General features: G+C 34.0%; 1 protein-coding gene across 1 annotated transcript in view; it reads left to right on the top strand.

The window, feature by feature from the left end:
- GALNT13 (polypeptide N-acetylgalactosaminyltransferase 13) overlaps positions 1-26,911 on the top strand; it is a 584,203-nt gene that overhangs the window by 216,121 nt on the left and 341,171 nt on the right. Inside the window, exon 4 of the mRNA XM_047770427.1 lies at positions 5,034-5,202. Within this exon, the coding sequence (XP_047626383.1) occupies positions 5,034-5,202 (169 nt within the window). The remainder of the gene's footprint in view (positions 1-5,033; positions 5,203-26,911) is intronic.

Raw genomic sequence — 26,911 nt, forward strand, 5'->3', positions numbered from 1 at the left:
ATAGAGATTATTCAAACAACAGGAAGCATTCAAAGACAAAGAAATCATTAATAAATCACAGTAGAGAAGTTCCCATCATGGCTCAGTGTTTAATGAACCTGACTAGGAGGAACCATGAGGCTTTGGGTTCAATCCCTGGCCCTGCTTGTTGGGTTAAGGATCTGGGGTTGCCATGAGCTGTGGTGTAGGTCACAGACGCCGCTTAGATCCCACGTTGCTGTGGCTGTGGTGTAGGCCAGCGTCTACAGCTCCAATTAGACCCTTAGCTGGGAAATTCCTTATGCCACGGGTTCAGCCCTAGAAAAGCAAAAAGACAAATCAATCAATCAATCAATCAGTCAATCACAGCAGAGCACGTTGTGCCATATTTCACAGCCATTATAAAGTAGGTATGGATCCATATATTTATTTGGAAAAATTTCCACAGCTTCTTTTTAAATGATAAAAAAATGCATGGTAATGATAATGATAAACAATTAATTTGTCATGTATGAATGGTTATGTTTTAGATACATAAGTATGTTTCTGAATAAAGTTGACCATTCAATCAGTAGTTTAGTTGTTTTTTTTTTCATTATTCTTACCTACCTCTCTATATAAATATATCATTTTATTTTTCTCCCTTCATTCCTCTCTCTTTTTCTTTCTTTTAAATAATTGTAAAATATATAAAAATAACACATGTTTATCTAAAGATATCATATCTCTTTTCAAATTCAATGCTTTAAGGGACATTTCTTTAATTGAAAAAGTGTTCAGAATGCAAATGTACATAAGCCAATAATGCAATTAGTATACAGTTTTTCTTTTGGTAGATTGATCAGTTGGTTTATTTATATTTCGATGGCAATTGTCTTTATGGGAATTCTACGATAAAAATAAATCTCCCTTAATTTGTAGAGTATTCACTATGTTAAAATGAAAAATATATATACTAAATAATTATGCTTTTTATAATTTCACAAGTTTTATGGTATCATTTTGAGTCAAATTATTTATCATTTTAATTATTTTACCATATAGTTAGGAAGAAAATAACTTCCAGCATAGCATATTAATCTATTTTTATAGTCCAAAACCAGGTTTGGAATTGGGATATTTTCATCCATATTTAAATCAATTGTCGAGATATAATTTAATTGCTTCTTTATTATATTTGCCTATTAAGAGTAGAACAGTAGCACCAAAACTTCAAAGACACTTCTTTTTGTTTTTACTTTGGCTGTGGAGGAGCATGGTCTTTTGCAGGTGTGTGGCTAGACTTTTTTTTTTTCCTTTAAACCGTATAGAGGAAAGAAAGCAACAGGTTAAAAAAAAAAAAAAGATGTTGCCATTTAAAGATACTGGAGATCAGAGATAAGCCCACGTACTAAATTGCTTAATCTTTTCTATTTCCTATTTACATTATTTGAAAGAAAAAAAAACTGTTCTTCCAGCAAGATGCGTTCTGCCACATAAGATTTAGGAAAAGAAAAAGGCTGCTTTCACAGTATAATTACCTAGCATTTTTTTTCTTGAGCAAGATAAAAAACACAAACAATTCTGCTCATGCATAAGAAAAAAATATTTTGTAAAATGTCAAATATGAATTCATTAGAGGCTATTATAGAAAAATATATTTAACCTTGGGGACAAGACACTTAACCTGATACACATTAAGTCATTATCTATTCTTCATTAAGAAACTGAGAATAATTAAAGAGAATGATTATATGTGCTTGCAAACTAGTTCTATATGTAAGGATACTGTTTATGAAAATTTTATTTTTACTGATAATCCTGTAAGATGATATATGTACTCTACCACTGACAAAACTATAATTTTCATAATGCTAAGCAAAGGAAATCATCATAGCTTTGAATATATTACAAAAAACAAGTACTTCTGTGTGTCATAACTTTATCTTCATGTCTCTACAGTGATGTAGTTGAGTCTCATGTCTTTTCTATATAGAGCAAAATTTAATCCAATCTACTTCCTAGGCCTGGTAGCTTGGTTGTGTTGATGCTAGTACCTTTCTTTGCAATGTCCTGTGTTTCTGTTGGAATTTATAAAGGACATTTTAAAAAACTGTAAATAGTGAATGGTTTCCTTTCTTAATTTATAAGATTTCTAATTTTAACCTTAAATTCTTTAAACTTTCTTTAATGTATCAAGAATCAAAAATTCTTTTTTCCAGGCAAAATATCTGGCATAAAGATTACCGACCAGAATGTGTAAAATATCTATCTATCCATCTTCCTCTCTCTCTCTATATATATATATCTATCTCTAAAGTGAGAATTGGTCTCCTTCTATATAGGTAAATATACAGATGTCATAAAATATTCATGGTCGAGAGGTGATATCATACAATGTGTTTGTATTCTTTACTTCTGAATTAGAAGGACTCCTTTGGGAACTGTAGAAATTCTTTTTAATAGTTTCTGTGGAATCAAAACTTAAAAAAGAAATCCTTGAAGTGAAAGGTACTTTAAGGCCTAAATCCAGCATCTCACCTCCAGGACAAGTTCACCCAAAGCCAACTCCAACAACTCCATCCAATTTTAGGGATAATAAGCTTACTAACCCCCCAGGGAACATATTACTGTTAGAATTTTATTTCATAAATTGAATAAAATATGCGTTCTCATAAAATTCTTGCCATCATTTCTATTTTTGCTTCTTAAAATGAATGCAAGTCTTCATAAGCTTTAAGATGACAGCTTTTTAAAGTTTGAGGTTGAATGCTATATCATTTTCATTTAAAATTTTCCAAGTTCCTGCCATTTTTCTATATAGAAGAGGATTTTCAGGCTAATCGCCTTCCTGATACTCATATCTGAAGTTCCCTTCAGATGTTTAATCTCTTTTACAGTTTGACTCATGCCATTGCAAAGTCAGAATAACCTTCCCTAGAGAATTATCTATTAGAAGACCACTTGTATATTAGTTCTAGTAGTATTAGTCTTGAAGTTTTATAATTATGGTCAACTCAGAGGAGGGTCTCCTTATTGTGTTCTATCCTAGTTGTGACCACATTCTTATATAATTTTAGAACTCATATTTTATGAAATGCTGTAATTTGCAGCTTATTTTTGCATGCTTTTTATACTTTATTTTTTATTGAAATATAGTTGATTTATAATATTGTGTTACTTTCAGCTAGATAGCATAGTGATTTAATTTTTTTCAAATTGTGTTCCATTCTAGGTTGCTATAAGCTATTGGGTATAATTTCCTGTGTTATACAGAAAATCTTTGTTGCTTATCTATTTTATGTATAGTAGTTTGTGTCTGTTAATCCCATACCCCAAATTTGCCCCCTTCCCCTCCCTCTTCCCTTTGATAATTATAAGTTTGTTGTCTGGGTCTGTGAGTCTGTTTCTATTTTGTATATATGTTCATTTGTATTTTTTATATCCCACATAAGAATAGTATATAGCATTTGTCTTTTTCTGTCTGCTTTATTTCAGTAATCATCATATTCTTTAGGCCCATCCATATTGCTGCAAATGGCAGTATTTTATTCTTTTTTATGTCTGAGTAATATGGCATCATATGTATATGTATGGACACACACACACACACACACACACACACACACACCACACCTTGTTAATCCAATCAACTGTAGATGAGCACTTAGGCTGCTTCTATATTTTGATTATTATAAATAGTACTGCTATGAACATTGGGATGCATGTATCTTTTCAAATTAGTATTTTAGATTTTTTTGGATATATACCCAGGAGTAGAATTAGTGGATCATGCAATAGTTCTATCTTTATTTTTTAAGTATCCTTAAATTTTTAAAATATATTTTAAAGTAGCCCGGGTCCAAATATTTGCCCCTTAAAGTATGTGGAAATTAAACTCAGTAAGATTAATGTATTAGATGTTATAATACAGCAAATGTTGGAAGCTTCAAAACCAGAAGTATGTTTCTTTCATGGTAGCCTAATTTGATATCACTGTGAAAAGTTAGTTAAGGGTACCTTAGTATTGACCGGAATCTGGTCTTATTATTATATGTTAACATATACAGACATATTCATGCACATGCCTACACACACACACACACACACACACACACACACACACACACATTGAACCATGTATTTTATAGCTGGAAGGGATATTAATGTGGTGATAACTTGGAGGAAATGGCAAAAACACTAGCCTGCATATAAAATCCTGGCTGTTCTTAATAAAATGTTTAAGCCCAGAATATTGCTGTGAAATTCCAGCTACAGACAGAGCATATAGCCTCCAAATCCATCCTGACATTTAAAATTTTCTGTCACCACTATGAAAGTTCTTTTTATATATTTGAAAATGATTTGACAAAGGAATCAAATTTAATAGGATAAATATTACCAACCCTTGTTTTATAAAGACATAGTGGCAGTCAATGTGTGAAATATCAAAATATTTAAGTGGATGTGAAAATACATTTATCATGGTATATTTTCAAAATTCCTTTTTTATTTTGCACAGCTTGGTCTTCCCAGAGCTCAACTTCACCCCTCTCTAATAGCATATTAAAAACATAAAAAAGGAGTTCCCATCATGGTACAGCAGGAACACATCCATGATGATGCTGGTTCCATCCCTGGCCTCGCTCAGAGGATCAGGGATCCATCATTGCCAGTGATCAGATCCTGTGTTGCTGTGGCTGGGATGTAGGCCTGCAGCTGTAGCTCTGATTCATCCCCTAGCCTAGGAACTTCCATACACCGCAGGTGTGGTCCTGGAAATGAAAGAGTTTTAAGTTTCGGTGTTCTGTGTTGTTTAATTATTATCTTAATGATTAGTCAAATCATGTACATCTAGACTTGAAAGACAACATGCAGAATTGAATTAATGAGTCAAATTATTTCTTTAGTGTGGTGTATGGTTTATAAGTAAGCAATAAAGAAATGATTATTGTATTATTATTCCATTTATAAATAATACACTTTAGAATCTAATTCTACACATGAGTTTATTTATCTATCCCATTCATTATCTGTATGTTTGTAATATGTGTGTACCTGTGTGTGTCTTACAGCTGTTATTTCAAGAAACCAAGAAGGGCCAGGAGAAATGGGAAAGGCTGTGCTGATTCCTAAAGATGACCAGGAGAAAATGAAAGAACTGTTTAAAATCAATCAGTTTAACCTTATGGCCAGTGATTTGATTGCCCTTAACAGAAGTCTGCCGGATGTAAGATTAGAAGGGTAAGTTTACATTTTATGTAACCTCATATATTAGCAATCCTCAAATTTTAGAATATCTCAGAACTTCAGATAACTCAGATTATTTGAATTCTTGAGCCGTATGATTCTGAACACCTATCCCATAGTGGGAATTTGTTGTGCATGCATATGAAGAAAGATATAAACTGTTTCCTTCTCTGGAAGAGCAAAATATGTTACTTGCAAATACACTGCAGAATATACAATCTTAACAGGTTATTTTTTTTTCTACATGAGATGTCTTTTTGTTTTGCTTTGCTTTATCTTGCCAAAAACAGAGCAAACATAATCTTTGATAAGTTATTTTCTGCCTGTATAGAAAGCTCTTACACTTTGCTTTGAAAAATGATATCTTTGCTACTCCAGTGTAAAAATAGCCAATTGGCTGTACAATTCTTTGACCCTTTAAAAATATTTATTGTGTGTTCTTTAACAATTTCTGATGCTGTTTATAATTAGGATGCTCAGTTATCACCCATGGAGGAAATATTCACTTGGAAATAATATTCTTGAAAAACTATGTTGAAAACTTCAACTTATTTGTGATAAACTGTTAACCATGCTCCAGATAGTTGAATATATTTTAAATGGATGTAATAAAAATCAGAATATTTAATGGCAGTGTGGTCATCTTGTATATAGTCCTTTTAGAATCAACTCTTGACACTTAGAAAAGATACGTCCTCAGTTTTCAGAAAATCACCGAGTTAACAAATATCCTCTAGAACATACTTCTATATAAATTAAATTGTTCTTTTAGACAGGTAGTAGCTTTCTTGGTAAAAAATTAAAATCATAGTTAAAGCATATAAGGTTTGCTACATATAATGGGTTATATTACATTAATAATATAGTGACATTAACATATTTACCAAATGTAATATTTTTCCTTTCTGAATTACTTCAAGTAAGATCAAAATTAAGTAAGCCAAATCTGGTTTTGTATACCCCTGTATGCTCTGAAATGTCTCTCTCAACAAAACCACAAATAACCACATTTATGGGATATTTTTGGTAGCTAGAAAATTGCTAAATCATCAAACTTAAAATTTCTGCATGCCAATGGCCTAAATAATTTTACAGGTAGTTTTATCCATATTTGTGTATAGGTATATATGCATTTTTAAAGATATACAATAAGCATATACTTCTAAATGATTTGAGCATTTTATATGATGTTTATAATGTTATAACACCACATTCATTATCTTGTTTTATATACCATCTTGTGATAAAATGGGTAAGTATGATACTTGGTATTCAGGAAAACTGTACTTATTATTCCAAGTTTGTAAAAATCTCCAACTATCAGAACATATTAAATTTTATGTCAGATATGGAATAATTAATGTAAGCCATCCCTTACAAAAAAAGAAGCAACATCATTATCTAGCATCCATTTAAAATATTTGTGGCCAAGGGTGGTATTACTTCTTTTCAGAATTACTTAGCATATTAAGTACCTGAATAATTAAGTCAAACTATGGGATAATTCAGCATTTAAAAATGTAGAATTCAAATTGCTCAGTATAAAAAATACCAAAAAATGCCATATTTACTGTAGATATTATTGCTTAAATTTTGAGATTTTGCAAACAGTCTATGAAAGAGTATAGTGGTGAAAGTAATCATTTTATTTTTTATGACATCACAGTGTATACATTTAGTAAAAAATAAAAAATAAAATAATACAGAAATACTATATGCAATTCCTAGACAAATCATAAAGCATATGTGGGTTCACTGAGGACATTTGCAAGTCATCTTGAATGACTCAATTGCATGACTGTCTGGGAACAAATAATGTTGAGAAACACACCATGAATCAGATAATCCAAACTTATTTAAAAGATATAAAAATCTGTTTATATTCATTTGATGTAGAAAACTTCCAATTTTGATATTATAGTTCAGTTTTTGGATAGTTACATCTCAAGAGATATAACACACATATATATTACATTATATATTACATAAAGATATTAAAGATGTGATTTATAAATAATTAGTTTAAAAAGTGCCTACTTTATTTTAGTGAAAACTTAAGTTGATATTTATGTAGAAAGTATCTGAACTGCCTAAACAGTGAATTCATTAAAATATTTCAGCGTATTTTACAAAAATATGTCCTTAAACTGGCTTGACTGTATACAGAAAATTGTCCAAATAATTTAGTGTTGTGTTTGGCCTTAATATCCATCTACAAATATTTGAAGATGTGTTCAGGGTGTTGACCTGAAACAAACAGACTGCTAGATATTTCTCCAGCAAAGATGGGTTTATTTAGGATCAGTAGAGAATTGCAGTTCAGGGTCTGCAACCATAGTGAGTCACATGCAAGTCCCCACACAGTGAGGGGAAGAGAACACTTTTATAGAGCATTCTAAAGGAATTAGAATGACTATAGTAAACAAAGAGTCCATGGCATTTCTTTGAGAACTTACCAGGAAAGAAAAGTCTTTCTTTGTATTCTTGGGCTCTGCTATTGTTATAGGGTATGAGAGTTTCCCCTTCTGATGTCCAAACTCTATTTAATTTAGGTTTCTGTTATTATTATTTTTTACATTTCCCTCTTTTGATCATGATCTTTCTCTAAAAGCATCACTAACCAAAAGTCAGGTTTTCTAGTTTCAGTGGCTTTTTGTCCATCAATATCAGGAAGGATCTTGCCTGGGTGCAGTGTCTCATGTTGGAGGCAAAGCACTCCAGTTGGAAAACTATTACAGTCATGTTCAAATTACAAGGTAGGTTAAGAGGAAGAACTATCAGGCATTTTTATCTAAGGTCTATATATGTCAAGATCATAGACATTGGAGATCACCTGATGTGTTATATCATTATCAAAGGTTCAGTAACAAACTTCCAACACGCCTGCTCTGGATATTGTGGGAAAATTGTCTCATCAAATGGCTTCTCCTTCAATATTGGGATTTTTTTTTTTCCTCTCAGGCAACCAAATTATGTGTAGATCTAGTCAGTGTTTAGCACTTTTTTTAGGTGTGTCACAGAAATCCAAGAGTCTATTCCATGGGGTTTGGGGTACAAGAGTTGCTTAGCAGTAAGCTGCTAGTGACATTTCCAGCAAGGTTGAAGAGAGTACCTCTAGAAGTGTCTTTTTTAAAGGACAAAATCTCCACGTTGCAAGTTGAGATGCTCGAGGTCTTCGTCTCATGAGGGTACGCTATGAAAAGACTGCTCTACCAAAACATAGTTGTTTTTAATAGAAGCAATTGGGCCTTTTCAATATTGGATATCTCTCCTTTTAGCACTTGTGGGTCAAAAGAAGCATGAGCCAAGTGCTTTGGGTGTCCTGTCACTATGTCAAAGGGTGAGAGTTTATGAGTTCTAAAAAGTATGAATTTGAGATTTAAAAGGACCAACCACAATGCTTTTGGCCAAGCTATTTGGAGGGCCTCTACAAAAAATGTTGCCAGTTGAGAATTAATGATGCCATTAGTGTGTTCATCTAAACTGGAGAATTGAGGCAACAATCTATAACAGTGAAAGTGTTGTGAAACTGGCCAAACAGTGACGACTTGTTAAAGCACTTGGCCAATAAAATGGGGTACTCAAACACTATGAAGTTGGAAAGAAGTTTTCAGGAAGGAATAATGTTTCCCAAAGGACTTTAGCCCACAGAAGAAGCAGTAACCAGTCTACAAGTACAGGTTCCAGTCCAGTGTGAAAACAGAGACCATAACTAAAACATATTTATATCTCTTAGACAGAGAAAGTTGTATGAAATTCATTTGCTGGACCTCAGCATTTGGCATTTGGCATTTAAAAAGTCTGAGAACAGTAGGATCAGGCTTCCCTGGGTTATACTTTGGACAATTAGGACAAGTGGGTTAGGCACTTTGTGTGGCCTTGTTAATTTTTCCCAATCAGTATTCATTCATGAAAATTATCACTTCATCATTAGATCAATGATTTAATGCATGTACAGTGGTGAAGATTAGGACTCTCTAGTGGAACTGGGCAGTTTGCTCCAAACCAGAACTTTTTCCTTTTATCAAACCAACAATTTTTTTTTGTCTTTTTGTCTTTTTAGGGCCACCCCCCGGCATATGGAGGTTCCCAGGCTAGGGGTCAAATCGGAGCTGGAGCTGCCAGCCTATGCCATAGCAACATGGAACCCAAGCTGAGTCTGTGACCTACACCACAGCTCATGGCAAGCCAGATCCTTAACCCACTGAGTGAGGCCAGGGATCAAACCCACATCCTCATGGATTCTAGTTGGGTTCGTTAACTGCTGATCCATGACAGGAACTCCCAAACTAACTAACAACTGTTGAATTTCCAACCTGTTTTTCCTTTTCTGAGGCCAATCATTAGACTTCTTTAGCGAGTTTTTAAAATTACTGTTTTAATAACTTGGAAATTACCTTTGGACCATGACAGAGGTTTTGCTGCTATTGGTCCCTTTAAGGACAATATACTTTGCAGAAATATTAGCAAGGTGATTTCTCTTAGCTGCCAGAGATTTAAGTATAAAATGTCCTATAATCTTAATAATAGCTAAAGTGGCAGATAAAATTATTGCACATAATAATTCCCAAGCATAAGGGCCATTTTTAATTTTATTTCCACTGGAAATAAGGAGGCCATATTGCTTCCATAACATTCCAAAATCATGAGCTACTTCAAAAGCATATCTACTGTCAGTATAAATATTGGCAGTTTTGTCCTTGGCTAAAGTTCAAGCCCATGTAAGAGCGTATAATTCAGCCTGTTGAGTTGCAGTAGCCATAAGTAAAGATGCTGTCTCAACAACATCAAAAGGAATTATGATAGCATGTTCAGCATACCATTTGCCATTGTCACCTTTAAAATAAGAACCACTGGTGAACCTTGAGAACTCAACATTACCTGGTGGAATTTCTTATATATAGATCATTGTGAGGAGTCAGAAGGTGATCCATCAGTGTTAAACCATCATGAGGAACTTTGTGGGTGATAGAGGGGAGAAGAGTAACCAGGTTAAGGTTATTATAATGGAAGAGAGTTTTGTAAGGGGCACTTAACAAAAGGACTTCATAGGAGGTAAGATAGCTGACTAAGAAGTATTGAATGTTGTAATAATTGAGGTATAAAAATGCTTAAAGGGGATCCCACAATGATTTTCTTGGTGGCTTTAACCAAAAAGGCAGCAGTTGACATAAAGCAGGGAGGATATCCCAGTGTCACAGGTCTAGGTGCTGGCTATATTACCTTGTAGATTAATGGTGGTCCTCGTGTTTTTGGGGTGAAACTCCAAGGTCATTACATTCCTTTTCATATACAAAAAGGAAAAAGAAATTGGGATGCCCAAAAGCCAATGGCTTCATGAAACTCTCCTTTAAGGCCTTGAAAGCTATATCTTGCAGTTCTTCCCATAAAATTGGGTTGAGGTTGTTATTGTTGAATAAAACATGTAGAGGTTTGGTCATGAGAGAGAAATTTGGAATCCAGTTTTGGCAATAATCAAGTACCTCAAGATAACCTCACCATTGGTGCTTCATTTGGGGTTTGGGGAAACTTAGGACACCATGAAGTCTATCTAGATATAGGGGTGGAACTCTGGTTTTGATATCATATGCCCTAAGTAAATAACTTGGGTTTGGGCAAACTGCAATTTTTCTTTGGAAAATTTATGTCCCTTTAAGTCTAAAATCTTTAGCAAGTAGATGGCCATCTTTCTGTGAAGGGACTTGAGAAGGAGAGCACAGAAGCAAATCATCCAGATATTGTAACAAAATAGAACCTTTAAAGAACTTTAGGTCATCCAGATCAGCCTTCAAAATTTGTGAAGGACTCTCGGTAAAACCTTAAGACATTACTGTCTAGGAAAATTGTTTTTCTTCCCAAATGAAGGAAAAAAAAAGTTCTGGCTAGCCTAATCATCATACTAAAACTGCATTGCATAAATCAGTTGTATTAAAGAATTTACTTCCATTGTGGATGGATGTTAGTAAGGTATGAGGGTTTGGAACAATAGGGTGACCAGAGATAGCAATGTTGTTTATTGCTCTGAGTTCCTAGACATACCTCAGCCCTCAGCACTTAGGATTCCTCACCAGTAACATGGGAGTGTTACAAGGGTTAGTACAAGGGATAATAAAGTATTGAGGCTTATAATCTTCCACTTTGGAGTTTATGCCTTTAAATGATGTCTTTATTTATAGGGTATCAATTAATTCTGGGAAGAAGTTTTGAGGGGTCTATTTGTATTTTGATGGGAGGTACACTGTGAGTTTTGCCACACCCATTTTGGAGATTTTGCCCACAAGGAAAGTGGTAGTTGATTCAATAGGCACAAGGGATTAGCTTTTTCAGAATCTGCTGCAGTACCATCAGTGTAGGAACAAATAAAAGACATCAAAGGGCTAGTTATTCACCTGGTAGGTTACTTAGATGACTATACTGTCAATTTCTAGAATTATTTCCCCTCTGGGAGAAAGAAATTCTGGCATGCTACTTCTTCACTAAGTCTCAGCCTAACAAGTGAATAGGGGCAGAGGAACTATGGAGAAAACAGTGGGCATCTCTCAAAGGGTCTAAACCAAGGGGAATAGAAACCTCTTGAGGTTCATTAGAGATTCCCCACTATTTGACCTCTTTCAGTACTCTGAGGCATAGCGGCTGCCTTATGGCACTGGGGTTGAATACTAAGACTGTGACTGCAGTGTCATTTAGGAATGGAAAAAATTTATCCCCAAACCGAAGTAAGAGAACTGAAAAGAGCCCCTGTAGATCGTTGGAGCTTAGTCATTGAGAATAAGGAGGATGTCAAGAAGGCTGGTTAGAGGGCCAAAGATGCTGGAAGTGCTTAAATATATAGCAATCTCTTTTCCAATGTCCTGATTCTTTGCAGTAATAGCAGAAATCAGAAGGTTTGGATTTTGTTAAGGACCTTTCATTTGCTTGAATTGAAGATGAAGAATGCGGATGCTCTTATTTGGATGTGACTCATCTAGAGTAAGAGAGAGCTGCTTTGCCAGATTAACTAAACCTGCAGTGGACATAGCTTCCCACTTCATCCTGGTTCTTTTTATTAGAAAGGAGGGGTCCCAGTTCACCCCATTAATAAGCGCAGAGTTAAAAGCTGCTTGGTTGGAATAAACATCTGAAGGAAGACCAGAGTTTTCTTTAAAAAACAACCTAAAGTCAATTCTAATTATCATGAGCATATTCAACATGTTTTATATGTAAACCTGATTTTTTTTTCTAATCAACAGGGTTTTCTAATCTGAAAACTGCTCAATGAAGTTGCCTAGCACTTGCTTGAGCCTGATCATATAATTTAGTGGGCTGTTCTCCTGATTATAATTCTTTCCAGAACTTTCCCAGCTAGTGGTTTTCGTCCAATGCTAGACCTGACCTTCCCTGACAAGCATATGATCTAGCTGATGCAAGTCAGAGAAACCAGGTTGATAAGTTAAGTGACTGTAATAAATTTCTCCAGCATCTGTGAGAATCTTTGGTTGCTTTGGGAACATCTTGGACTCTGGCTCTCAGTTCAGCTTTAGTCTAGGAAGTATAAGAAATTAAGGTTTAGCCTCTGGATCTTCAGAAAGCTCAATATTAAAGGTATACATTCTGACAACTTTAGAGGAAAAGGAAGAGGGGAGAGTTTCAGAGAAAAGGGAAAGACTGACAAGAAAACTAGTATGAGGGAATTGAAGGTATTTTGGAGATGTAGGCAGTATAGAAAGGAAGGAGTTAGATGCACCAGAGGTAGAGTCTGGCCTGAGGAGGAGCAGTAGAGACAAGATGGGGCTGGAGGCAAAGCCTAAGACAAAGAAGCCAAGGGGAAGAGATTGGGGCTTTGTGAGCCCTTTTTTTCTCTTTTTAATCATTTATTTGCCTTAGTTAGTCTGAAATTCGTATTTTGCATAGAGACAATTTTAAACTCCTGATAACATTGGCAAGCCTCAAAATATCAATCAAAATAAGTATTCCAATCAGTTCTGGAAACTGTTGAACTATTGTAGTCCAGCTCAGCTTTAAGGAAATGAATTTTGGGGATTTCAAAAGTTCCCCATCATGGCCATTGATATTCTAAATTACCTTTGGTCAGGTCAGTCCATTTATTTAGAAATGTGCATGAGGAAGGACCCTGGTTTTAAATATAAAATCAGCCAGAATTCATGCAGGGAAGGTACCCAGAGGTTTTTCCTTTAGAGCAAAGACAATTTTCTAATAGTTTAAACAGTTTTTTTGCACAAATGGCTTAAATCAAAAAGCTCTGCAAGTCTGTAAGTCAGTCCCAGCCAGTCCTTAGAAGACAGATTGATCCTGGAGAGGCTAGGCTGAAGGCTTTTTTTTTTTCCCCCCAAGTCTTCAGAGAACAACCCTTCTAAAGGAATAGGCCAAAAGCTGAAAAATCAGCACAGTTTCATCTGAAGCAACCCTCACCCCAAAAGAATTGGGCAAAAGGCATTTTCAACTAGCTTCTATTAAAATAGTCTGATCTCAAGATCATACCAAAGTGCCAAAGGAGTAGTCATACAGAATAAAACCTTAACCAGAAAGACAAAACCTTTAAATAGATCCTGAATAAAGTCTTCAGAGCTTCAAATATAAGAGGACACGAGTTCAAATGCAGGAGAAAGACGTACCTTCAGGCTCCGGGCTTGGCAAACAATGCAGTAAGCAACAGTGGGCTCAGTTGAGAGTACCACACCTTTTCTTCACCAGCCCTGGAGACATAGAGAGTCTCCTCTGGTCACTGAAAAGTGCCACCAAAATTTTTACATGAAACAAATAGACAGATATTTCTCCATCAAAGATAGGTTTTTTGGGGGGTCAGCAGAGAATTGCAATTTAGGGTCTACCACCAAGGCAAGTGACAGGCAAGTCCCTGCACAGCAAGAGAAGTGGGATGGACAGTTTTATGGAAAGGAAAAGTTGGGTGAGCAACTAAGGGTCCAAGTTCTTTCATTTGCTCAGTTGTTGCAAAGAAAGAGGAAGAGTCTTTTTTCTTCCTATTGGCCTCTGCTGTGATGTGGGGTATGAGAACTTCCCCTTCTGATATTCCAACTCTGTTTTATTGAGGTTTCTCTCTCTTTTTTTTTTAAGAGCAATAAATCTATGTAAATATTCCATGTTTTCAAAGAGAACAAACTAAACAATTTTTCTTGGAGGCTATTGTGATTAAACGTCAGGACAAATTGGAGTTAAGTTCTAGAATGTCCACCCCTAGAAATGTATAAATATTTATATTAATTTACTTATTTACATAACATATTTATTTAAATTTATATTATGTTTACATATAATCTTTATTTGAGCATCATAAAATACTGTATCACAAAGAATCATGGTACTTAGATATTTCAAATACACCTCAAGACTGAAGTACTTACTAAGTTTCTTACTTTTTTCAAGGCCCTCAATTTCTGGGATTATTCTCATTGAATCTTTGTAAGTATAAATAAAATTTCATACAGCTTATAGCCAACCCTCTCTCTCCTTTTCTCATCTTTCATAAATTAAATAGTCCAGTGTCATAAAATTCTATTCAGAACTTTGAAGAAAATGACTGTCAACTTGTGTTGATGGATTAGCATTAGGGATTTTTTTAGCATGATTCTCATCAGTTATGGATCTAATATTTTGCAAATTGATGTGGCTTGAATTTAAGAAACTGGGCCTAAATTTCTGTTTCAGAAAGCAAATAAATGGACATTTTGTTTGATTTTCAATGTAAGAGTTTTAAATTAATATTTAAATAAAAGAGAGGAAATATATTATAAAACTAAAGAAACTCATTAAGAGATATTAAACATATTATTTTAGCACCTAATATGCTGATATGTGCCAAGTACTGTTCTACATGCTGGGAATATAGCAGTAAACAAAACTAAGTCTTTGCTTCATGGAACTTAGAACAAATGACAAAATGAAGAATAGTAAGAGATAGGGAATAGGGTAGTAAGGGAAGCCTCTTTAAGCAACTCACATTTGAGTAACTTGACAGGACATTAGGTACCTAAATGTTATAATTTCCTTTTACTAATACAGAGTGCTATTACATATTTACTAGGATCCTGAAACAGACAATGCTAGAAATATAGCAGACCTATGCATATATAAAACTCCATAAAGATAAAAATGCAGCAGAATATACATTAAGTAAACACATGGTTGCGTATTCGTGTATGCGTGTGCATGTGTGTGTGCTTATTTGTATTATTTTTTGAAAAGAGTGCTTGAATTGTATCACCCTGATAGCCAGCAAAAATCACACTTTGGTTTGCAAAAGCTATCTGTAGCCAAGGTTATCCATGCCTCTAGGCTTTTCTGAAGCAGAGAAAACAGTATGACTATGATTATATAATCAATGAGGTACATAACTCTATTCCCTCTATTCCATTATATTCCATTATATGCAAAACAAAAAGCGAGAACAAAAAGCCAACTGTGGAGAAATTTTTCAAATAATTAGGGGGAGAATCTCTAGATATGAAGCCAAAACGCATAGGTTTAAGTCCTGGTTGTACGGCTTCCTATTGGATCTTTGGGAAGTCATTAATTTGCTAACCCCCAGTTTCCTTTCACTAATGAAACCAAGTAATCAATTAGTTAACCAACCAAACAATCCCTGTTGTTTACCTAATACAGGGTCAGCCTTGAGAACAAGAAAATGGATATAATAGCCTCTGACTGTGAGGAGTGAAAAGGATATATTTACATAAACAAAAAATAACAATATTGTATGAACACACCAAAAAACGAAGAATAGGATTGTGCTGAGTTCCTGGTGAAATCTTTATATTCATTATTATTACTGTTCTGTGGAATTCATTTAATGTCTCAGGCTTCTTTTTTGGGCTAAGCAAGGAAATTCTTTAAGCAATTGGCCTCCCCCTTTACTCTGCCATTCTTTTTGAATAAGAAATTAACAGTAATTATTGAGTGAATGTTTATTTTTAAATAAAGCTGTGGGCAATTAAAACAAAATGTTAAGGTTTTTTTGGCATTTACTTGTATTCAGACATTTGATAGCACTTCAAGTTCTGGTATTGAGTTACTTGAAGGTTATAATGCAGCTGGCATTTAAATATATTTCATCAGGGAAAAACGAGGAAATAGGAAATTTATTTCAGCTATTTATATCCTAGACCAAATAACTGCTTCTTACATATGCACACTTGCAAGCTGATAAAGAGAAAAAGACTCTAGCAGTCTTGCATTATTAGCAGAACAGAGCTGTAGCATACAAATTCTGAAAAAGATGCTCAAAGAAGGACAAAGTTTATTTACTACATCAAACAGAAATAAACCGTAGTATTTTTTTTCTGTGCTAAATCTCATAAGTGTACCTATCTACTTATATGGATTGAATTAAAATAGGATAAATGTAGCATTGATTGCAGAAGGAGACATAGAAAATGAGAATATTAATTGGATTTCTGATCTCCGTTCCACATCTTCCCTTTTTAATTTGAGAATTACTATAACTTTCATATACTGGTGAAAATTTTGCCTCTGAAGACAGTGATAATAATTTCTATAATACTTTGATTTATGTGATGTGCTCATGTGTAGAATTAATTTCACCTCCTCAATGAAAAGTAGTGTGTAGGAATATCTATCTCTATGTGTTTGTGTATGCATATAAATATATACAATTATATATATTTATTTGTAGATGATGGAAATGGTAGGTATTATTATATTTGAAATAAGAATACTGTTAACACTATAACTTGCCTTTCAAACAAGAAAGTTGAGTAAAACATTTCTAGGTATGTTTTCAGGGACCCATGTGTGCATCACTGTAGGCAGAAAGCATGGTGCATAACTCCATTTACACTTGAACTACCCCTCAACAATCTTCTTATTACTTCTTATTACCTTTCTGACACCATTACATTGAACATTTAAAAGTTATAGTAAAGTTATTATAGTAAAGTTATAGTAAAGTTACTATAACTTTTAAATGTTCAATGTAATGGTTGGAGTCAACCCAAATGTCCACTGATAGATGATTGGATTAGGAAAGATGTGGTATATATACACAATGGAATACAACTCAGCCATAAAAAAGAACAAAATCATGCCATTTGCAGAAACATGGATGGAACTAGAGATTCTCATCCTGAGTGAAGCAAGTCAGAAAGAGAAAGACAAATACCATATGATAGATATCACTTATACCCGGAATCTAAGAAAATTATGGACTTGGAGAATAGACTTGTGGTTGCCAAGGGGGAAGGGGAGGGACTGGGAGCTTGGGGTAAATAGAAGCTGAATGTTTCCTTTGGGATGGACTATCAGTAGGATCCTTCTGTGTGGCACTGGGAACTCTGTCTGGTCACTTATGATGGAACATGTAATGTGAGAAAAAAGAATGTATACATGTATGTGTAACTGGGTCACCATGCTGTACAGTAGAAAAAATATATATGTAAATAAATGATAAAAAATAAATAAAAAATAAAAAATTTTAAAAAGTTATAATAAAATTTACAAAACTTAAAATTTACTGTCTTAACTATTTTTAAATATATAGGTCAGTAGTGTTAAACATGAAAGGGACCAGACTATGCCATCTTTAAATAGATCACTTTGGCATGAAGATTATTTTGAGCTAAAGGCAAATGAGTAAAAGCAGTCATTAGAGAAAAGCTCTCTTTTCTCCCCCATCTGCCTAAAAGGAAGGCAAGTTTCCCTTTTGTAGGTGCACCTATCTCTTGAACAAGAAAAAAGAACAACCTTTATCACTGGTGAGAGAGATGACACTGACATGACTCTGCCTAACCTGCACCTTGCTAAATAACCCTTGTCTTCTGTTAGTTTTCCCCATATACCTGCCTTCGACCCCTAGAAGCCCAAATACCTTTTCCTTTGTCTTTTCCTCAATTCATCATCCTTTGTTAAAATGACGTCTAAGCCACCGAGTTTAACCACTTATTTGAGTCTTTCTTGATTTTCTAAGACCTCTGTGCATGTACATAATAACCAAAGTTTTTATATCAAGTATAATTTATTGCCTTTTTTTCTGTAGTTCTTTCTTTTGTTAGTTTCATTTTCAGGCCTCAGGTACTAACCCAAGAGGAATGACTCAAGGTTTTTTCACCACCCTACAAATGAATTCACACTGTTGTGATACCAATCTCCAGAACTCGTTTTTATCTTGTGGTACTGAAACTCTATACCCATTAAACAATTCCATATTCTCCACTATCCCCAGCCCCTGGAAACCTCCATTCTAATTTTTTTCTAAATTTGGACATTCTTGGTAATGCATATAATTGAATTCTTACAGCATTTGTCTTTATGACTGGCTTATTTCACTTAGCCTCATGTCCTTAAGGTTCATCCATGTTGCTGCATTTGTCAGAATTTCCTAACTTTTTAAGGTGACTAATATTCTATTATGTGTATATACCACTTTTGTTTAATCTGTCATTAGACACTTGGGTTGCTACTTCCACCTTTTGGCTACTGTCATTAGACACTTGAGTTGCTACTTCCACCTTTTTGGCTACTGTGAATCATCCTACTATGAAGATAGCTACACAGGAGTTCCCACTATGGCACAGTAGGTTTAGGATCTGGCACTGCCATAGGTATGGCATAGGTTGCAGATGCAGTTCAGATTCAGTCCCTGGTCTGGGAACTTCCATGAGCAGTGGATATAGCCAAAAGGGAAGAAAAAAAAGAGAGAGATAGCTATATAAATATCTCTTTGAGATCCTGTTTTCAATTCTTTTGAATATATGCTCAGAAATGGAATTGCTGGATCGTATGTTTTGAGGCATACTGTTTTTTATAGCTGTTGTACCACTTTATTTTATTTTTAAAAATTTTTGACAAAAATAGTCCATGATTTATTTTTAAATGAGAAAAATTGCAGGGCAGTTAATAAAAACAACTAAGAAGAGTGAAATTATTAAACACTTCTAGCTTGGAAAAAGAGGCCTTCCTCATCACCTCTGTAAAACTTGTTAAATGCCTACCTCCACCTGAACCTATATACTGACCTTTTTTGTTGTGATGGAACAAATAATTCAATATAGATATATGGATAAAGTTCTCTATAAGTAGCTGAAATAGCTCAGTTGTGAGAGCTTTAGTCTGAAAATCTATAGGTCCCTTGTTTGATCCTGGGTTTTGGCAATGGTTTTATTATTTTTATTTATTTTTATTGAAACATAGTTTATTTACAGTATCTTATTAGTTTTGCCTGTACAACATAGTGATTCAATGTTTTTACAGATTGTACACCATTGAAAGTTACTACAAGATAATGACTATCATCTTATTATATATATATAGCATAATTACCTATATTATATATCCTTGTTGCTTATCTATTTTATACATAGTAGTTTTGATCTCTTAATTCCATACCCTTAATATGTCTCACCCCACTTGCCTCTCCCCACTAGTAACAATTAGTTTGTTTTCTATACCTGTGAATCTATTTATTTTGCTGTATACATTCATTTCAATTATTTTTTACTTTCCACATATAAATGATATAGCATAGTATTTATCTTTCTCCACCTTATTACATTAAGCATAATATTCTCCAAGTCCATTCATATTGCTGCAAATGGTAGAATTTCATTCTTTTTTATATTGTTTTTAATTTATATTTATATTGTTTTTTTCCCCATATTTAGGCTATTGTATATAGTTACTGCTATTAACATTGTGGTGAATGTATCTTTCTGAATTTGTGTTTTTCCAGGTATAAATCTTGAAGTGGAATTGTGATAGTTATATTTTCAGTTTTCGGAGGAACCACCATACGGTTTTTCAGAGTGGCTATATCAATTTACATTCCCACCAACAGTGTATCAGCATTTCTTTTTCTCCACATCCTCTCTAACATTTGCTATTTATAGATTTTTTTTTGATGATAGCCATTCTGACAGGTTTTAGGGGATATCTCATTATTGTTTTGATTTGCATTTCTCTGATGATAAGTGGTGTTGAGCATCTTTTCATGTGCCTATTGGCTGTCTGTATGTCTTCTTTGGAAAAATGTCTGTTCAGGTCTTCTGCCCATTTTTGTTTGGGTTGTTTGGTTATTTTTTAAATATTGAATAGTATGAGCTATTTATGTATTTTAGATACTAACATTACAAATATTCTCTCCTATTTAATAGACTGTCTTCTCGTTTTGTCAGTGATTTCTTTTGCTATGCAAAAGCTTTGATTAATTAGGCCTCATTTGTTTCTTTGTTTTGTTTCCTTTGCTTAGGAGACAGGATGCTACAAATTATATCAAAGAGTGTTCTGCCTATGCTCTCTTCTAGGAGTTTTATGCTATGAGGTCTTAACTTTTATGTCTTTAATTAATTTTGAGTTCATTGTTGTGTATGGTGTAAGGAAATGTTCTAATCCCATTGTTTCACATGTAGCTATCCAGTTTTCCCAGCACTACTTATTGAAGAGACTGTCTTTTCTCCATTGTATATTCTTGCCTCCATTGTCATAGATTAATTGATCACAGGTTTGCGGGTTTATTTCTGGGATATCTAGACTGTTCCATTGATATACATCTGCTTTTTATGCCAGTACTATGCTGTTTTGAATCCTGTAGCTTTGTAGTATAGCCTGAAATCAGGGAGCTTGATACCTCCAGATTTGTTCTTTTTTTTCCCTAGATTTCTTTGGAAATTTTGAGTCTTTTTGTTCCATATGAATTTTAGGATAGTTTGTTCTAGTTCAGTAAAAAATTTTGTGAGTATCTTGATAGGGATTGCTGTAGATTAATTTGGCCATTTTAATAGTAATTCTTCTAATCCAAGGGCATGAGACATCTTTCCATTTCTTTGTATCATCTTCAGATTCCTTTGTCAGTGTTTCGTAGTTTTCAAAATATATGTCTTTCACCTCCTTAGTTAAATTTATTTGTAGATATTTTATTCTTTTTGATGTGGATTTAAATGGGATTACTCTTTTACTTTCTCTTTTGATATTTATTATTAGTGTACAGAGAAGCAGCAAATTTTTGTATTTTAACCTTATATCCTAAAACTTTGTTGAATTCATTGATTAGTCCTAATCATTTTCAAGTGAGGACTTAACAGTTTTCTATATAAAGCATCATGTCATCTGCAAGTAATGACAGCTTTACTACTTCCCTTCCAATTTGGATGACTTTTTTTCTTTTTCTTGTCTAATTGCTTTGGCTAGGAATTTAAATACTATGTTAAAGAGAAGTGGGGAGAATAGGCATCCTTGTCTTGTTCTTAAATTTAGAAGAAAGGCTTTCAGCATTTCATCATTGAGTATGAGGTTAGCTGAAGTTTGAAAGAGATGGCCTTTATTATTTTGAGATATGTTCCCTCTAAAATCATTTTGTTGAAAGTTTTTTATAATAGACATACTTTGAATTTTGTCACATGCTTTTTATGCATCTGTTGAGATGATCACGTGATTTTTATCATACCTTTTGCTAATATGGTGTATCACATTTATTGATTTGTGAATAAAGAACCATTACTGAGTTCCAGGAATAAATCCAACTTAATCATGGTGTATGATCCTTTTACTATATTATTGAATTTAGTTTGCTAATATTTTGTTGAGGATTTTTACATCTATTTTATGAGACATTTGCCTGTAAATTTCTTTTTTCTGTGGTGTCTTTGATTTTGGCATCAGTGTAATGGTAGCCTTGTAGAATGAAATGGAAGTGTGCCATTCTCTTCAGTTGTTTGGGATAGTTTGAGCACAGGTATTAGTTTTTTGTTTTAATATTTTAATTTTTATTATTTTCTTATTTTTTGGTCTCTGTATATTAGTTGTTCTTTCTCTTTCATTTTGTTTATTTGGGTAATATCCTTTTTCTTTTTGATGAACCTGGCTAAAGTTTTATTGGTTTTATTTCTCTTTCAACAACAAGAAATTAGCTCTGGGTTTCATTGATCTTTCCTGTTGTTTTTTAAATCTCTATTTTATTTATTTCCTTCATGATCCATATAATTTCCTGCCTTACATTGACTTTGTACTTTGTTCTTCTTTTTCTAAATCCTTTAGTTGGTAGGTTAGGTTGTTTATTGGAGGGGTTTTGTTTGTTTGTTTATTGATTGCTGTAAAATTCACTCAGAAATATTTTTAACTATAAATTTTTACTTTTAGAAATACTTTTGCTGAATTCCATAGATTTTGAAGTGGTGTGTTTCCATTTTCATATTTCTCAAGTTATTTTATTTCCTCTTTGACTTATTCATTAATCATTGTTTTTTTAGTAGCATATTTAGTCTCCATATGTTTGACCTTTACAATTTTTCTTTTTGTAATTGAGTTTGGTTTCATACTATTTTAGTTAGAAAAAAAATGCTTTATATAATTTCTCTTCTCTTAAATTTGTTGAGACTTGTGGCTAGCATATGATCTATCCTTGAGAACGTTCCATGTGCACTTGAAAACAATGTACATTCTGCTGTTTGAGGGTGTAACATTCTGTAGATATCTATTAAGTTAAACTGGTTTATTGTGTCATTTAAAACCACTGTTGCCCTATTGATTTTCTGTCTTGATGATCTGTCCATTGACGTAAGCAAGGTGTGGTGTTAAAATCCCCTGCTATTTTTGTGTATTGGTGATTTCTCCTTTTGTGTCTGCTAATATTTGCTTCAAATATTTACATGTTTCTGCATTGGGTGCAAATGGTGTTAAGAAATATAATAACCTCTTCTTAATTGATCTACGTATCATTATAGAAATGTCCTTCTTTGTCTTTTGTTATGGCCTTTGATTTAAATTCTATTTTGTCTGAAATGGGTATTGCTACCGCTGCTTTCTTGCTGTTTGTTTTTTCATGAAATATATTTTTCTCTCCTCTCACTTTTGGTCTGTGTGTGTCTTTAGCTCTGAATTAAGTGTTTTGTAGACAGAGTATATAAGGATCTTATTTTTTTATCCAGTCACCCTTCCTATGTCTTCTAATTGGAGCATTTAGTCCATTGGCATTTAAAGTAATTATTGATAGGTGTGTACTTATTGCCATCATTGCCACTATATTATATAATTTGTTTTCTGGTTGTTTTTGTAATTCTTCTCTGTTCTTTTTTTGTTTGTTTGTTTCTTCCCTTGTGGTTTGGTTATTTTCTTCAGTAGTATACATGCATTTCTTTCTTTTTAGTTTTTTTGTATAGATTGTAGGTTTTTGATTTGTGTTTACCCTGGAGTTTATATTTGTTGACCTATAGTTATAACTACTTGTTTCAAACTGGTAGTCATTTAGTATTTCTGAGTAGAATATCCTATGTTGCAGGTTTTTCCCTTTCAGTACTTTGAGTATATTATGCTACTACTATCTGGCCTACAGAGTTTCTTCAGAGAAATCAGCTGATAGTCTTAGAGGGGTTCCTTTGTATGTTAATCTGTTTTTTTCTTGTTGCCTTTAGAACTCTTTCTTTACCTTTAACTTTTGTCATTTTAATTATGATATGTCTTGTATAGGTCTGTTTGGTTTCATCTTGTTTGAGACCCTCTGTGTTTTCTGTATTTGGACATCTTTTTTTTCCTCCAGGTTTTAGAAGTTTTCAGCCATAACTTCCTAAAGTACATTTTTGATCCACTTCCCTATCTCTCCTTCTTGAACCCCTATCATGAAAATGTTGGTACACTTAATATTATCCTAGAGATCTCTTAAATCGTTTTCATTTTTAAAAACTGTTTATCTTTTTGCTATTCTGATTAGGCGATTTCTACCCATTGTTCTGTCTTCCAGATCATTTATGTGTTCCTCTGTATCACTTAGTTTGGTTTTCATTCCTGCTAGTGTGTTTTTTTATTTTAGCAATTGAATTCTTCATTTTTGATTTAGTCTTTTAATATGTTCTAGTACCTTGTTAAAGTGCTCACTGTATATACATAAATTTTCCCCCTAATTTTTAAAATACTTTTATTATGAATGTTTTGAATATTTTATCTGGTAAATTGTTTATTTCTGTTGCATAGATGTTTTTCTAGGAGTTTTCTCTTGCTTTTTCTATTGGGAATTATTCTCTTATTTTTCATTTTGCTTAACTTTCTATGCCGCTTTGAATTTAAATATTTACTGATTGTGGTCTTAAAGGAGTGCTCTCATGTGAGGGCTTCCCTGTATAGTCTGCATGTGTCTAATGCCTCTAGGGGTAGAATTAAATTTGAGTGGGCCTAGAAATGGAGGGATTAGAGCAGCCACACCACTGAGGTGGGACTCCTCTCCACTCAGTAGCCAGCATCACCCTATTGAGGGTGTGATCTGATCCCAAGTTGCTAGAGCAGAAGCCCTGGGGATTGAGCTCAAACTGACTCTGTTCCCTTCAAGTGTATGTTTTCTCCTCTCCTTGAACTGGGACCTTTGCCTCAGATGGTCAGAGTGCTGAAAGAATTGGAGACAATGTGGGCACCTCTGCAGCCCATAGCTCGCTTAGACACAGTTTTGGGTGCCAGGCCCTCTTCATAGCGGATCGCTGCCCACAGCTGTCCTATTGTAGAACTACTCTGCAGGGCAAGAAGAGCCCCTGTGAACTCTTTGTGTTTGTGAGTGCATGAACTGTAGTTTAGTAACTGCCATCAGAGATTTGGGCTGCTTTCATTGCACTGTTAGAGCAAGATCCAGTACCACTACCAGTGCTGCCCATCTATGTTCTGCCCTGGGACCAGGTTGTGTCTGCATCCCACAGTTGAGTCTTCTCCCCTGTCATGGCTGCTCTAGATCTAGAGCTGCATTGTGATATGGAGTGAATGGGGCCATAACTTTGGCCTAAATTAAGCTGGGGTGTACTGTGAAGCTGTCACAAGAAACCCAACAGCCACTAGAGCAGACCTCTCCCATTCCTGCCTCGGGGCAAGCTAGTGTGCATACTCCTTATGAGCAGAGTCTGGGCTTCCCATAACCTTCCATTAGTCCCAGAAGTCTTCCAACCAGCCAAGGGGACTTGTCTCTCCTACATATCACCCCCAAGAGTAGGTTGACAAATATGTGCCTTGAACCACTCTTTGAGGTGGGCATTCCCCCCTGTGGAAACTCCATTTTCCTCTGAGTCCCCTTCAAGGGACACAGGTCCCAAACTGATTGCCTTTCTTCCCTTCATATCCAATTATGTGTGTATCTTTCTTACAGCCTTTATTGCACAGGAGTTCTTCTGCCAGTTTCCAATGAGAATTGCTCCACATGTAGATGTATTTTTTTGATGTGTTCATGGTGGGAGATGAGCTCCATGTCCTTTTACTCCAACATCTTGATGCAAACCTTAGGGCTATAACATTTTACATTCCTATGCACAAATGTTCTAGTTTTTCCCAATCCTTGCTTTGTTGAGTTGTAGGAGTTCTTTATATACTCTGGATATTAACACCTTATCTGATATATGATTTTCTAATAGTTCCCTCATTCTATAGGTTGCCTTCAGACTCTGTTGTTTTTATCCTCTGATTAAAAACTGATATAGTCCAGTTTATCTACTTTTTGCCTGTCATATTTGTATTTATGTATGGCACTTTTGGTGTCATATGTTAGAAATTATTGCCAAATCCAATGTCATGAAGTTTTTCCCCTATATTTTCTTCTAAAAATTTTATATTTTAGCTCTTGTGATTAGGTTTTGATCTACTTGAGTTAGTTTTTGTATGTGATATAAGGTAATATAGTTTAACTTCATTTTTCTGGCATGTGGATATTCAGTTTTACTGGTGAGATTTCTTAAAGACTGTTCTGTCCCCATTGTGTAGTTTGGACTCTCTTGTCAAAAACCATTTGACTTATGTATACAGGGTTATTTCTGGATCCACTTTTTAATTCTGTTGGTAGAGGTGTCTGTTTTTATTCCAGTTTGCCACTTTTTTGATTATTGTAGTTTTGTAATAAGTCTTGAAATCTGGAAGTGTATGACTTCCAATTTTGATCTTTGAACACTTTTTTAAAATATAGAAGCTTTCTTCCCAGAATTGCAATTATAGCTTTTAGCTTTCATTCACAGACTCATCTTAATAGAAAACAAAAATCTTTTATACTTTATATATTTGCACATATCAAGAGCTAATGGGGTAGCCATGAAAACCAAGAGATACAATTCTCCATTAAGAACATTATGCACACAAGACAAAAATATATTTAAAAATATATTACATGGAAGTATGAATTTAGAAGTGCCATTGTATGTATATGTGATGAAAGAATGATTTATAAGAGGATGTATTTGGAGCTAGGCTTAATAGAGTGGATTCATGTAGAACCACATTAGACAGAAAGAAGATAACTTTTGGGGCAGAAGTACAGCAGATTGAGGGCAAGCAAGTTCTGATTGAGCAAAGAATTATTAAGATAAACTAGAAGTAAACTTGGCTTTGTACCTGGCTATTATTTCATATTTACTCTTAAGAGTTTGTATATTCAAGTTGACTAAGTACATTTTTTCCCTTCTGTTTTGTAAATTCTGATTGAGGAAGCAGAGAATTTAATTTTTATTTTCTAAATCTACCATGACAATTATATTTTTATTTATGCATTTCTTTGTATAATTTAGGATTAAAATGGTTTTTATATTTACTCACTAACATGACTCCAAATGTTTTCATATATATATATGTTTTCATATATATATTTGTGTGTGTGTGTGTGTATATATATATAGACTGTTTTCTCTGTTTTGAGTCTATGTAATTTGTGGTGGAAATGTTTATTTTTTTAATGAAGAAAATTAGAGCTTATAGCAATAAAATGAGATACATTTTGTTCTAAAAAATAAAG

This window comes from Phacochoerus africanus, chromosome 3 (genome assembly GCF_016906955.1).
Source record: "Phacochoerus africanus isolate WHEZ1 chromosome 3, ROS_Pafr_v1, whole genome shotgun sequence".
NCBI lineage: Eukaryota > Metazoa > Chordata > Mammalia > Artiodactyla > Suidae > Phacochoerus > Phacochoerus africanus.